Below are 15,288 nucleotides of genomic sequence, written 5' to 3'. Positions count from 1 at the left end.
AATTTGACAGAGCACAAAGTGCAACACGCCTCCCACAGGCAAAAGGTGCATTTCCCTTTGCTGCTGTCAAAATTGCTACCACCCACAGAAAAGGAAAGATGGCAAGATTTACTCCAGCTTCTCTCAGTTCTCTACACGAGACCACTCTTAAATCCAGCCATCCCCTCCTTCCAGGGGTAAAGCGAGTCCTTCCAGGGTAAACTGACCCCAGCATCACTGTCTGCACTTCCCGGAGGCAGAGGGTGTGAGCAGCCTCATGTCCCAAGCTCTTGAGCATAACAAGGCATTCTAAGAGGAAATAAGTAAATCTATAAATTTTCCCAGAGAAGTCCCTAATCTAAAAGGCCAAGAACCCCTTTGCTAAATTAAATTAACCAATGAGCAACAGAAACGTTAAATAAATAGGAATTTTACTAGAGAAAAGGTAGTTGTTTTCTGTGGGTTTTTTGAAAAAAATTTTTTTTTTTTTTAAAAAAAAAAACCCCCCCCCCCCCGCAAGCCTAGAGAAACATGTAACCAGTATCCTCCAATGCAATTTTGGAAGACATGAGGACAGCCTCCAATCTTCTCTGCAAGAAACACGAAAAACACTAACCTTTATAACTGAAAAGGTCTAAGCTTATATTATACAGAAACAACACTTCAGTTTATTGACTGGTAGATATAGTTGCACAAAGACTTTAATATGCCCTGAGAAAAAGAAAGATGAGCTAATCTTTCCTCAGGGCATAAAGTTGAGCTAATTTACCCCACCCTCAGAAACTCATTTAAAAGATGTGAAACAACTGTTTTACAAGAACTATTAATCTGTTGGCCTGGATTCATCCTATCCAACTGTGGGCACTTGCATGAGAATCTCTAGTCACTGAAAAATAAAAACCAGAGCTGAATGCTCGCTGGAACTGCTTCTCTTTCTCCTTTGATTATAGAGGGAGCGATGCACAGTGAGTTCCTAACTCAAGCACCCAACTCATGACCTCTGGTCATGATCTGCGCTGCTAAGTTTAACATATCAAATGGACATATAACACTCCAAATGGATACCCCATCAGCAGTGAAGGTCAATAGCCAAGGTCATGGTCTAGTAAGGACTGAGGAAAGGGTCAATACGTGGATTAATAGGACTCAGAATTTCACTGCAAGCATCACTGACTTTTAACATAAAATGACCAGGAGCACAATCAGGACTTGCTAATATTTACTACATATACAAAACTAAGTGCTTCAATGCTGGGGGAAGAAAAAAAAAATTCATTACAAAGACCAAACGATGCAGACTAACTGGTTTTATTAATCAACAAACTAAAGATCAATATTTGCATACATTTATAAACAGTTAAGTGCATCTGTATTACAGCACTCTGGATTGCCTTTTCAGTGAGGTAAAATCGTGAGCGGCGTAACTGCTGACACCACACAAGCTACATTAGGAGTAAATTCAGCCCACCACACTTCCTTCTGAAAAGGCTTCAGTTCAAACCATCCTTGTTTGACAGAACAACAAAAACAAGTATGCTAAGCTATGATTTGCCTAAGGCTCTTAGAAAACCATTTCAAAAGATAAAGCTTCTCTAGGTCAAGAGCTGAATAGCTGTTCTTTAAGTCTTCTAAAAGAAACAATGCCTCAAGTGTTCAAGTTGTTTAGGTCCCAAATGTATCTTATTTTTAACATCTGCACAATATAAATGAAAATCATTCTTCATTCCACCAGAATGTAATTTGATTTTTTTTAAATCAATCACCCAGGGTGCTCAGCCATTCACGGGGAGTGATTTGAACCTCACGAGATTGGACCTTTAAAAAGAAAGGAAAAAAAAAAAATATCCTGAAACTGAATAGCACATTTCCTACAATAACCTGCAAATTTAGAGAGATAAGTTATTGTGCAGAGCTAAACAATTTGACAGGGTCTTTTAAAGACGATATGACCTGAAGTTAAACCTACAGAAATGAAGAATAGGTCTATTATCTGAACATTATTTTGAGAGATGCATTTTAAACTACAATATACAGGTGCGATGTAAAAGATCAAGTGAATTGCAAGAAATCATAAATGACAAGAAAACAAGTTTTTCAGCTGGATCCAAATAACCACTGCATCCGAATAACCACTGCATACATTATAATTATATTTTATTACTAGAATTAAAATTCTCTCTCATTATGTTAGCAGAAGAAAAGAACGAACAAGATAAAATACAGCTTACAACGCCAAAAAATCTTGTGTCTTGTAAAGAGAACTATAACGCTCTGCTTAGCTCTCTTATCTTTTTTCACACAAAGATTTAATAATCTTACATGCTCTGAACAGCAGATAACATTTATTCAAGTTCCATAAATATCCAGAGGTGTAACAGAACAGGCTCTCCTAGAGCTGTCTGAAAAATGCAATACATTTTCTAAGAAAATTTATCAATTAAGCAAATTTTCATTTTCTTCAGTTTAAAATGTTTTGATTTTCAAAATTTTCATGTTCCGAAATTGAAGAAGCACGGATTTCCCCCACTTGCTTCCAAGTAGAAAAGGCAGAGATAACATTACCAAAAAAAAAAAAACCAACCCACCCACAACCCCAAAATGAGTAATTTTTTAATGCTTATATTTTTAAACATTTTAATCAAAATTAACACTTCACTCTCATTGAAAAATAAAAAATCAACATATTTCTTTATCAGAAGAAGTACCCTGAAGATCTCACCATCTCTATTTGAAAGGCAGGACACCAGCCACTCAACAACCCACAGAACTAGCTCAAGTGCTCAGTATTTGGGCCTACTGAGGAGCAAAGTGCAAATCTCCAAAGAGATATAGTTGCCAATAACACACAAAAAAATAAAATACAGCTGTGAAAATACATGGCTAACAGAACAGGACCAGAAGACAGATGTAATAATCTGACAACTGCTGTAAAATAAGCATGGATTGTCTTGCAATTTTTAAGGTCTCAAGTATAACTGGCAGATCTGATATTGAATAAGTTGTCCATTAGCTAAAATTGAGGTATCGTGCCTTTTCCTATGAGCTTTGATGGAAAAACGAAGGAGAAAAAATGAGTTGGTCCTAACACATGGGTGTCAACTATGGCTTTATAATGCAAAATTTCCTTAGAGAGCCTTGTTATCTAACCTTTCAGCTCTGAAATATATCTTCTCTTAGTTTCAGAGCAGGAATCAAAAATGCGATTTAGAAATAACACTACAGCTCCCAGGAAAATGGTTTCCTTTGTAATTGCCACTTAAAATTGCCATTTAAAAGCTGGATAACTGAGATAACACACAACAGAAGAGAGAGACTAGCCTTGTCACTTTTTTGTTTGTCCTTGTTATGATGAATAGAGAGATATGGAAGGTTAATTTTTTTTTTTTTTAACTGAGTTTAGGATTTTTTTTGCTTGGTTTATGCTTTTTCCTCTGGTTCATTTTGAAAAGATACTTCTCTTGCAGATTCATACTCCAGTTAGGTGGGGGGAAAAATAATCACAATATACATCTTGTTCACATCCTGTGCAACTCAGAGCTAAACCAGCAAAACCAAAGAACAAATACCAGAACTATGAAGTCTAGCTTAAAATTCCACAACTTTTTCATACTTTTAAATAGATATTTCAGCGTTCCTTTATACATCGTAAAGTAATGAAAAAATGGTACAATTTCATTTAAGAATATTTTCTGTGGATCCATTTTGTAGAAATAGGAATCCTAGTATGATGGTGCATATAAGCACAGCTGACAGCACCATCAAGAGCAGCAACAAATTGAAAGGAGTAACAGCTTAAAATCTAATATACTTGTCACTGAAGTTTAAAGACTGAAAATAAATAGCAGAGACCTTGTCCCCCTTTTATGTAAGGTGGGGATGGAAAGGAAAATTTCCTCGTTGAATTGTCACTACAAGAAAAGCCCACACACTTACCATCACTGTAATCGATGGGTGCATAGGCTCCTAGGAAAAGAGAAGCTGCAAAACTACTAACCAAAGAGATTCTCTGAAAGAAAAAGTGTGAGAGAGTGAGTCCCATCAGTATTCACTTCAAAGAAAGTAAATAATGAAGTAATTGGAAGCACAAAATCTTAATAGATACTTAATGTTAGGCACAGAAAGCACACAAAAATACACCTAGAAGGATTATTCAGTTTTATCCTACTGCCTAAGTAGTACTGCAGTTATCAATCTAAAAGTAACCCCATGATAAAAGCTGTTAATAGCTTTGCATTCTGAAACATGCAAAATTAGAGTATGCTAGAATATTAGCATACTCTATGTTATCATTAATTAATTCACAACTTCGGTGTATCACAGAACCTCATTTCAAGGAAAAATGCTTGCTAAGGAGTGGGGGGGGGGGGGGGGGGGGGGGAGGGAACCCACCTCTATGTTGACAACAGGGGAAATACCCAGAAACCATGCACTGGGCAACCCACAGCACAGGTCTGTAAGCTTTTTAGCAGCTCTGGCAAAGCTCTGCTAGCACCTTTACGTGAACTCTTACCTTCCTCCCAGCTGAGACTCTAGACCTCCCAGGAGTTACTCCCAGGAGCTGGTAATAATCAGCTTTGAACTGAACTGCTACCTGCAGCTCTGCCTCAGGGTATGTTCCAACAATGCATTAAATCCAACTGTAGGGCTTCTAATACTGGCCCAAAAATGCCCCAGCCACATGATCCAACATGAACTTGCTTCCACTTCAAATCTGCTATACAAACTACGAAGTTAACCGGCTACCGCCAAGCTTTCTGCAGGATCAAGTATTATCTGTTCCCAAGAAGCTGGCATAAAAGCTGACAAATTCCTTATTGTGTGCTCTGACTAATTCAGAAGAAATATGACTGTCGCCCAATAACTAATCAGAATCAAAGCTCTACTGGTGGAGTGAGCCAGCAGTGACAGGTTTTTTATTAATGATCACAAAACCACTGCTTCACACAGCATTCAAAGACGGACTATAGCCAGAGCTCTAAAGAGGTGGTTATAATGACCAGGAAACTTAATGATGCACTTGCTCTTCATGCGTCTCTCCCCAAGAATATATCACATTGTGCTTCGATAACAAAGGCCTACCTTCTGTGGTGCCCCAACGGGCACTAGCTGCCTGAAATGGAAGGAAAAGGATGAAGTTAAACTGTGAATCAGCCAGTTTAGCAAGCTGACCTAGAGAAGGAAAAACATCCACCTTCCACGTCATTGAGACTGATGAGCTGCTAAGCACTTCCTGAGGGTTCCCAAGAGCAACTCTGGCATAGAGGTATTTTGTGCTTGAACATATCTTGCATATCCTTTTTTGCTAAAAGGTGCCATCAGTGCAACCAGCCCTCAAAGTCTGAGCTTGGTCTGACTAGTTCTCAGTTCCACAGGCCCACTTCCCCTTCACTAATGCATTTTTCTCCAAATTTAGTCTTAAGCTTATGATCAGACTGTATTAGTGTTCTGTTTCACCCCATCGCTTACTAGCATGAAGGGTATAAAACGTACTTAGAAAGAAAAAATGGAAAAAATAGAAGCATTGTCCCACAAAATACAGAGTAAACTTTGCAACTCACTTCCCCATGAAGTCCCCAAGGGGCCTGATTTTAAAAGCCACAAAAAAATTATGATCAATACTATAAAGAACTGCAGTAATACAAAAACAGGAACAGTCTGACCTCCCTGGTCTGGATGTTTGGCATATTCTAATCACACGATAGGAGCCCTTCCCTCATTTACACCATAATTTGCACGGAGTTTTCACCCTGCTTCAAACCATGGCTTTTCAGTCACAGCTAGATGCAGACTCAACAAACTGAAACAATAATAGAATTGCAAGCTGATTTCTGAAAATTAAAAATCAGAAGGAAACCAACTACACAATGCAATTCATTTGTAATAATAGACTAAAAGTAGCTCCTCAAGGGAAAAACTATGAAAAAAGTCTAGAATCGATTGCAGGCTTTTTCCTACACGCATCCGCACGGATGCCAGCTTTGCACGGCAGAGCAATCACATTTCTGCATGCAAACGGCCAGTTCTAAGTGTGAACATTTCAACTGTGTGCTTAATTACCCACTTGTATTCGAACTGTTGTACATACGATTTATTACCACCCAAATGAAAGTCTGTTTTTTAAAACATCTTCCACAAAGGTGAGATCCCCTATAGCCCGCTGTGTTAAATGTAACATTCCAGACAGAACTTCATGCCCGATTTTTATCTGTCTAATGACTAATAATTTAACAAAACCAAAAATAATCAAATTTACAATTTTAATCTTAAAACCAAACATACGAATCAAAATACTCTTTAGCAAAAAAGTCTGACATCCCCCCAAAATTAGTTTTAAAAGATTTTCAACTATGTTTTCCAATAAGTGTATTAAAGTTGAGCCAACCTCAGTTTGCATGTAGACCTCAGGATTCTGGCTGTAAATCTTTGCTATCTGGTTTCCTGTAAAACGCTGAGAAAAAAAATGGAAATGCTTAGAAACACAAACACTAAATGGAGTCAATAATCACTAACTCTGTGTAATGAGTTCAGTACATTGCACTTTGGAAATTTAATTTGCCTGATGCATGATGAAAGTCAGTGCACAGCAGGCAATCTGCACTAAACAGGCTATAACGCATAGTCTCATTATGAGAATTTTGCTCACCTTTTGAAAAAAAAAGCATGTGAAAAAGCATTACTATCCATAATTCACATTTCAGAAATGACAGTTCAGTGGAATGAATCACACTTATTCTGTGCACAGGAACCAGGACAATTCAAATGCTGCCTTCAAACTCTTGAAAAGCTTTAGGCTACCCAACCTATGTACCTCTCTGAGGCAGGTGAATTGGGAGCAAAGCAGAAGTTTCATACACAAAGAAGCAACTCCAGCACAGGCTAATAATAGTTCTAAGAATAATTATTTTTCATCCATGTATTATATCAAATGACAAAAAACTTTAACACTGAAACCTTAATCTTTAGCAAGTGAAAAATAAACTGTTAGTGGTATGCAAAGTCTGATTTCAACACTGGCCATGAACCTTGCATGATGATTCAAAAACAGAATCAGCAATTTGGGAGGTTAGCGCCTTAATCTGTTGAACCAACAGTAAGAATAGCCAGGTGCTGAGATGCCTGGAGGGCAGCCCCGCTCCCACTCCATAACTCACTGTCACAGTTAGGAAAGAGGGAAGTGCCAGGAAGAGGAGACCAGTGACAGAGTACTCTCTGATAGCCTCCCAAACTTCTAAAACTCACTTTTCTCAGTCAACAGCTGCTTGTTAGCCTTCAGAGAACATTACAAGGCCAATTTTTTAATTGCAGAAGTAACCTAGAGCAGTGATCCACAAACAGGGGGGTCATAACCCCAAGTAAACTTGTAACACAAACTGGATTGCCATCCCAACGGAAATGTGGCTGCACAGGAGCTCCCAGAGGAGAACCAGGCCCTGGGACTGTACACGTAGCCACCAAACACTGTATTTCAGAACCAGTGGCCAAATGCAACAGCTCACCCTAGCTGCTTCCTGCAGCAAAATTTCCAGTGTTTGCCTAATTTCACTTTAAAATTTCCACATCTTCCTTTGTGAGACTACTGCAAAGCACAGTATCATTGGAGTTTCTTCAAAAACTCTTTCATAGTTAATGGCTGATCATTACCTGCTGTGGTAACACTGTAATGGCAGAATTGTTTCTACCACAAGACTCTGCTGAGAACTTTCTTCCCATCCGTTCCTTACCTCATAGGCTCGAGAACCAGTGACACTTGCTAGGTGCTGTGCTCCCCCCACGGCTTTCTCCAGAGCGCTGCACTGGGAAGCTGTGCTAGAATCCATCCAGATGGGGCTGTTACTGACAGAAAAACAAGCCTGCAATGAACAATATCCTTTATTAGTAAGACTGATCTCTAAGAAGTCCCTGCTGGAGTAATAGCAATACAGCAGACCTACGTATCAGCTCACAGTTCAGTTCTCTGATGTGCCTTCTGGTCTCCTCTCGATAATTACAGGAAAGCAGATACTGGGCAGCACGTTGGTCAGTGGTGAAAAGTTTAACCCAAACTTCACACCAGAGGGAAGCAACAGGCTTTTTCTGCTGTTACTTGACATAAACTGCATGTCTCAGTACACTCCTTTGGTAGCCAAAGCCCCGGGCCCTTTTATGCAAGTTTAGCCCCACTTTTTAGAACTCCTCTCTAAACAATCAGATTATCTTTCCACAGCTCTGCTAACAGATTTCTCTTTAATGACTGACATAACCATTTGGAAATGCAACTGAGGCTTAGTACACCACCAGAGAGCATTTTAATGGAATGGTTCCATGAGTTTTGCACAGATGAGATATTTCCAAAATTAATCATTTAACAGACCAGTTACACAAATATCTCTCTTTCAACGTACAACTGTCCTTTCTGATCTTGAAGTAAGGAAGGTAAGGGTCTTCAAGAGGAAAGCTGATTCCTCCCTACTTTTCTTTTTAAATAAGATTGTCAAGTCTATGTTCAAAACTTACCAAAAACACACACAAACAAAATGTTGAGGTTCAACAATGTACTTGTTAGGAGTTTGTGTCCACACAGCATTACACTTCCATACTTTCAAACGTAAGCGTAAACTGGTCTTTTTTATTTTTTAATATTTTCTAATGAAATCGCAAGCACTGCAAGGAAACTCAGGTACGATAGTATTTTTCACCACAAGTTTTTGTTACTACAAATATATAAAAATGTAAAATATTTACAGGTTGTTTCCAAAAATATTGTGTTTCGTAAAAGAACAAACAGGCTGTTACTCTGACACAGAAAAGATGCTGGGTCACCCACTGGCACCTGTAAGCTTTTAAAGCAGTATATACTGTCACTCAGGGGAAAAAGACATACCAAAAGCCCTGGAGTTGAAGGAATAACCAGTACATTTCACTTTATGCCGCACGGGCACGCAACTCAGCCAAACAAGGAAAGGTTTGCAAGGAGAAAAGCAATGTGTAAGGATCGGAAAAAGGACAGTGTAGCTCTCCCTTCCGAGTTTTTTTATGCACGTTACCTTTAGTGACTGATGTAAAGGCAGTTCGGATGATGCATTCTTTAAAATTTGGATGCTTCCTTTTTTCCAGTACACACTCCCATGTTGCTGCAGAAAGTACAAAACAGGAGTTGGAGATACCCTCCCAAGCCACAAAGTTCATATCCTGATCTGAATTTCAAACTCTAAGGGACAGAGAACTCTCTCCATATTAGGACCAAAAAAATCTACCTTTTCAAATCAAGTGCTTCATTAAAAGACTCTTTAAAATTGAGCAAAGCATATACTAAACCAGAAAACATAGGAGTCAAGAGACGATGATTTTGAACTATAGCAACTTCTAGTGGGAACTATTATAATACTGCTAATGGCATTAGATACTTCTTTGAGGGCTCTCTGAGCTGTAGCCAGGGCTCCACAGTCAAGACCGTTAGTTCTGTGCTATTTCAGCACAGCCCCCAGATTCTTCACTTACATGCCTGCCCCAGTCACCACTAGCAGACCGCATAATATTGAGAAGGTTATTTAAGCTCCACCTCTCAGGCGGCTTCCTCAAGCCAGGCATCTCTTGTTTTGCACCTGTAGGACACCCGACGCAAACTGCAAAGCACCATGCAGTGACCCACTAATAGTTCTGATGGCACCAAGTGCACACAGAACCCCCTGGGCACAGAGTACTTGACCACAGTGTGATCCAGATTGTATTTCACATCTCTGCCATTTCTGCACACAACTGAGACCAAGTTTGTCCCTTCTTTGGGACAAACACTGGCGCATCAGTGCACCTCTGCAGTGATCTGCAGCATAAAGACAAGGTTCTTCAAAGAGAAAAGGGAGAGAGACAATATGGGTTGGAAGGGGGCAACTAAATGAAATCTGTTCTACCTGAAAGAATCTGACTATAGCACCAAGCTGATATCGCCAACTTGTTGGAGGATGGGTAAAATAGAGGGAATACGGGCAATCTGGAAATGCACTTCCTTTTTTCACTTGACTAAGCTGGGGTTACTTGGCAGTCCCTAACTTCTGTTCCACTGAAGAATTCGTAACACAGCCTTGATACCCAGCTATGATTTTCAGACACGTTGCTCAGACTTTCAACTGAAATCAATGAAACACGGAGATGAAAGCAAGAATTTTGATTAATTAGTCCCAGATATATCAAGACGAATAACCTAAACCTCATGTGTCAGAATTAGCTATTGCTTTGGTGCTGTCCTCACCCTGAATATCATTTGCGAAAATTATAGAAGACTTCCTTGTTTCACCAGAGTACTAGGAGACTGGTTAACTGACTAAATGTCAGGATGGGTTTTATAAATCTCAGAAAAAAGGCATTATGCACTACAGGCTAAATCGTGGCAGCATCTTTGTCATTTCTGCATCAAAGCCTACCATCATTTGGTTTTTGTTGTTCCTAGGCAGATCTCTATCCTCGCCAACAAAAACTGTGCTCAACAGGACGTTACTATGCCTTCAGCAAACTGCGCTCCTTGCTATTTTTTCTACCCCATTTCCACAAGCACCTGGATATGCTGAAATTCAAAATGACCCGTCATTTCAGAATCTGTACATACAAAGAATTTAAACAACAGAAAACCAACTAGTCATGCACTATACTGATCTAAACAACTGCACTGTAAACCTCATCCTCCACTCCCATTACCGTCTAGTGATTGCTTTGGTGCTTCAGTTTTTAAGCTCCCCTGAGGAACGTGTCTTTTAATGGACACTTACATAGAAGCTTTGGTCTTACTTGATGTCATTATGGTCTTCTGCAATACAATTATTTAAATGCAATTTATCACTATACCTTATACTCTATTGAAGAAATATAGTAAGACTGAATTTTTTATTCATAAACTAACCTGGCCAGCACCAGACAAAGCTCTAACTTGAGAGAAGTTAAAGCCCGAAGATTTCATCTTTTCCAAAATCATATCCAGAGCCTACAAGAACAAACAGAATCAAGAATGACTGTAACGAGCTATCAAATTATGCACACTCACAATCTCTGGAATTAAACAGTAAATTCATGTCATCACTGATAAGAGTTCATTGGCAGATAATGAAAAATTAGCTAATGACTATGGACTTCTCAAGAAGCTGCATAAATTAATGTACTAAGTAAGAGTCCATAAAAGAAAAGTTGAATCACACAGGGAAAAAAAAGATCTTTAAACAAGCTGAACCACAAAGTTCCATTCTTTAAACCTAAATAAGAGGCAAGAGTTAAAGAATTCCAATTCATTAAAAAGCCACTTTTAAAGAGTGCCAGACACAAAGCAGGATTATCTTTTTCTGTTCTTACTTTTGGAAATCTATGAAATCTTAATGGGGTGCACCCTGCACCCCGTCCTACAAGATGTTAGGTATCCTCAATACCACTGCCCCCAGTGTCAGCTGAAAACTCAGGGTCTTTTTAATATAAGGCTAATTCAAGTGAATTTTAGCACTTTAAGCACCTAGGTTAATTTTGTTCTTGCCACATTTTCCTGAAGTTTAAAACCAAAAATTAATCTATCTTTACATAGTCTCATTCAGATCAGCATTTCCCAGACTATCTTGACAAACGGACCACTGCAAGACTTCAGAATTTCCCAAGAAACATCATATACCTATATCATCATATTATTAATTTAATAATTACAACTGTTCCTGTTCATTATGGTTCAAAAGACCAACTGCAAGCAAATTTACCAAATCTTTGTCAACTACTGTGGATCACCAGCTGGGGGTTCTGTGAGCTTCCAAATATCTTAACTATTCAAATCACACCAGTAAAACAAATTTACATAATACCATATGAGAGCAAGTATTGCAGAATCTGTACAGAAGCAAGGAAGGCTTTCTTTTAAAATAGAAAAGAATGTGGTATTTCAAAATAAACACCAGTCAAAGTGACTGGAAATCACTGAATAAATTACTCGCTAACCACTTACCATTTGAGACATCAATTAGTTAGCAAAGCTTATTTTAAAAAAATAGCGCAAGTAACCTGGATGCTACAAAAACACAGATTTAAGCTAGGCAAAGCGACAGCTGCTCCTTTTGCGTATGAAACAAGAAGATGAGGAAAAAACAAATAGTCTTTCTTCAAATGAGGGAAAGTCAGGAAAGGATTAATCACACGTACAATGCTATAATAGTAGAGAGTGAATAAACAAACAAAAAAACCTCAAAATGTTAGCAACTTCCACTATATTTCTTGATAACATTAATATTTCCATACCAAAGACACAGAATAACACTTAAAAGAAACAGAATACAAGCAAAAGGACTATGTTGATTTGAATGATGAGTTTCACTGCTGCTTGGAATACATTTCCATTTCAGTAACAGCAAGGAAGAAGTCGAACTATATAAAGCTTGTTCATACCTTGACCCACATTAGCACGGGAGAAGTGACTGTCAGTCTGTCACTGTGAATATAGACTCCACCTTGAGTCCTACAGAAAAAACGTATTTTTCTCTTGGTAAATTAAGCAATTTTTTCCCCACCAAGCAAAGTTCTTCAAATTTATGAATAACCAAAGAGTTTGCAATGCTTTTATGTAAGGAGCAAGGATACGATCAGTGTCTGAAACCTGAAAAAGTAAAAGCCAGCTCCCAGGAGGTGACATAAGGGATGTTCGACCCAATTGCAAAGTAAATATTTTGCAAGGAAAGGCTCTGATCCTGAGGTAAGATCTGTGATAGACTCCAATGCTGATACTGCTCATTGGCTCCACGTAATTCATCGTTACTTCTAAGTTTCCTAACTGTCACCATTAGTGGCTTGAATCTAGATGAAATTCAATTTTTGCTGTTAAACCATCAAGTAAATAAATGTACTTCATTGAAACTTGTGACCACAGAGGATGACATTTGTAAATTCTAATCTATTAACTGAAGTAAACAAATACTGTCATCCTGCATCCTATTGTGAGATCTGGAACCACTGAATTTGTCTCCAAACACCTTTTAGAAGTTCCCCTCATGCAATTTACTTGCTGTTATATGCATCCCACCCTGACACAAAGGCGGTGCTTACTTCTGTGTCCCGAAAAGAAACAGTCACGTCCACAGGTCTGAAGTCCCAAAAGAAAAAATTTGGTTTATTTATACATAATACTTTGGGGTAGATTTTTTTTACTTATTTCCTGTTGGGAGTTCTTGCCATATTTACATACCAAGGAAGGCAAGAGCATATACTACCCTTGTCAAGTATGAAACATGAACATGGCATGAACTTTTTCCATGTCTCCACATATATCAATGAGACCAAATAAGGCAACAGCCCCCCTGCCCCGATCCTCAAAGTTCTAAATTATATTATCCAAGTAAAATATAAAAAGCCTTACTTAAATTCCGGAAGGTCTTCATCAAAATGAACATTATCCTCATAAATGACTCTCAGATGTTCATCAATAGCAATGACTTTCAGCTAGAAGATATAAAACAGGATGTTAACAAAAACTAACAATAATTAAGTAGCACTGATAACTCATTTATAATAATTCATTTCTCACAGATGAAATGGGAAAGAAGATCATCCATACAACTCGCTGAAAGTATGGGCACAATTTTACATGAAACAAGTTATTATGTGAATTTCCAGCATGCTACCTATTCAGCAACATGTATATTTGTTTGCTTGCATTCCCCCTCACCCATTTTCTCTCTCCTTGATCACACAAGATCAAGATACAGGCATACACTAAAGAAGAGCAAACAAATTAGTAGCTTGCATCACGGTAACCATTTTTTCCAATTTCTCCAAAGAATACAATATCTTAGATTAAAGATGCCACCTCTTCCCTCAGCATGGCCATGCCCACTGCTTGATTTTTTGCCTCACCTTACTGAGGAACCTAACAGATCCTTAGGATTCCTTGAGGACCTTCCCTGCTCCCCAAACGGTGAGTAAATCAAACTCTTACCAATCTGGCAAAGCTCAGAGGGCATTACACAAGCATATTCTGAGCTTCTGCAACATACAGAAAGCAACACCCCAAACGGGTAACTCCATAAAGCTGAGCTTTCTTATAAGCACAAACTAGAAGAGTACCACAAACTTTCCCCCTCCATCTTCGCTCAAGTTCACCTAGTACAGAAGAAAAACATTAACAGCCTAGAAGGAAAGTGAGAACGTAGCTCACATCTTGCACATATTTCAACAAGGGAGAGAGTGCAAACTGCTGCTAAAGGAACAGACAGAAAAACCTACAAAGACCAAGTCATCTCAAAGAGTTGTATTCAAATAACAAGGCCATCCCCATTTAGGAGTGGCTTACTTCAATTTTAGCCATACTAACGTAGACCCATCGTTTATGCAGTGGCACAACTCATTACCAAGCTGGTGCCCTGCACTAGCTTAAAATTGGCTCTGACCCACTGCAACTTAATTGGCTTTCTGCTTGCAGCGTGCCCCCTTAGAAACTTGATCAACCTCACATGGGTAACCTAGATGTGTCTTTCCAAGCTCCTAAACTTCAGCACAGCCATAATGAAGTTATTTATGCTCATATGCCTATTGGTTAAATATATTCAGACCTACGCACAACTTGGGCAGCGTTTCTATGCGCAGTGTAGGTATCCCTGATCATGCTGACAAATCAGAATTTCAAGAAGCAACCTGAGCATCCAGGTTCACAATCCTACCAATCTTGATTCACACGAGGACTGTGGAAAAGCTGGATTCAGGCGCAAATCCCAGGTCCCAGCCTGTCTGATGCCACAGGCAGAGGGGTCTCCACGCAGCCTGCATGTAGAGAAGGGCCACAGCACCCCTTTCCAGGATTAAATGCATCCCTAGCAGGATGGGGAAGCAGGACACGTTAGGGCACGCAGCCTACAGCTTCAGACAAGAGATGGGGCAAACAGAAAGGGACGAAGGATGCACTTATGCAGGCAAAGGGAAGCAGGCATGCGAACAGCCGGACACACACTGTGCCCGTGGCCCACAGGAGCCTTAAAACACACGAAGCGCTGAGAACTATTTTGCATCAGCTGTGGTGGGCTGCCGGCGTGCGTGAACCCTCCGCACCGAGCGCTGCACAGCATCCTGCAGCGCCCAGCCTGGCCCTGCTGTAAATGAGGAAACCCTGCAAAGCAAAACCGTCGCTGGGTGGAGGAAAAGAGGCGATGAGAGCAGCTGGAGAGGAGGAAGGCCTGCTCCCCTCGGGGCAGCACAGCGGCAGGTCAGTGGGCCACGATGGCGGGCGGGCCAGCCCGGGCCTTGCCCCCTTGCAGCTCTCCGAGGCCCGGCTCCGGGTGTAGCCGCCCGCACCCCCCGCGTTTCAGGCCCCCGGAGGTGGCTGCTGCG

At 39.7% G+C, this 15,288-nt stretch overlaps 1 protein-coding gene across 1 annotated transcript in view; it reads right to left on the bottom strand.

Annotated features, from left to right (window-relative positions):
* XYLB (xylulokinase homolog (H. influenzae)) overlaps positions 1 to 14,272 on the bottom strand; it is an 86,755-nt gene extending 72,483 nt beyond the window's left edge. The window contains exons 1-9 of the mRNA XM_009322511.1: positions 14,258 to 14,272; positions 14,032 to 14,067; positions 13,325 to 13,407; positions 12,361 to 12,430; positions 10,850 to 10,930; positions 9,003 to 9,089; positions 7,701 to 7,829; positions 6,362 to 6,427; positions 3,913 to 3,985 (exon numbers count right to left, since the gene is read on the bottom strand). Of these exons, the coding sequence (XP_009320786.1) occupies positions 3,913 to 3,985; positions 6,362 to 6,427; positions 7,701 to 7,829; positions 9,003 to 9,089; positions 10,850 to 10,930; positions 12,361 to 12,430; positions 13,325 to 13,407; positions 14,032 to 14,067; positions 14,258 to 14,272 (640 nt within the window). The remainder of the gene's footprint in view (positions 1 to 3,912; positions 3,986 to 6,361; positions 6,428 to 7,700; positions 7,830 to 9,002; positions 9,090 to 10,849; positions 10,931 to 12,360; positions 12,431 to 13,324; positions 13,408 to 14,031; positions 14,068 to 14,257) is intronic.
* Positions 14,273 to 15,288: the final 1,016 nt, after the last annotated feature.

Source organism: Pygoscelis adeliae, unplaced genomic scaffold (assembly GCF_000699105.1).
Source record: "Pygoscelis adeliae isolate BGI_AS28 unplaced genomic scaffold, ASM69910v1 Scaffold123, whole genome shotgun sequence".
NCBI lineage: Eukaryota > Metazoa > Chordata > Aves > Sphenisciformes > Spheniscidae > Pygoscelis > Pygoscelis adeliae.
This window is presented reverse-complemented; position numbering and strand designations above follow the sequence as displayed.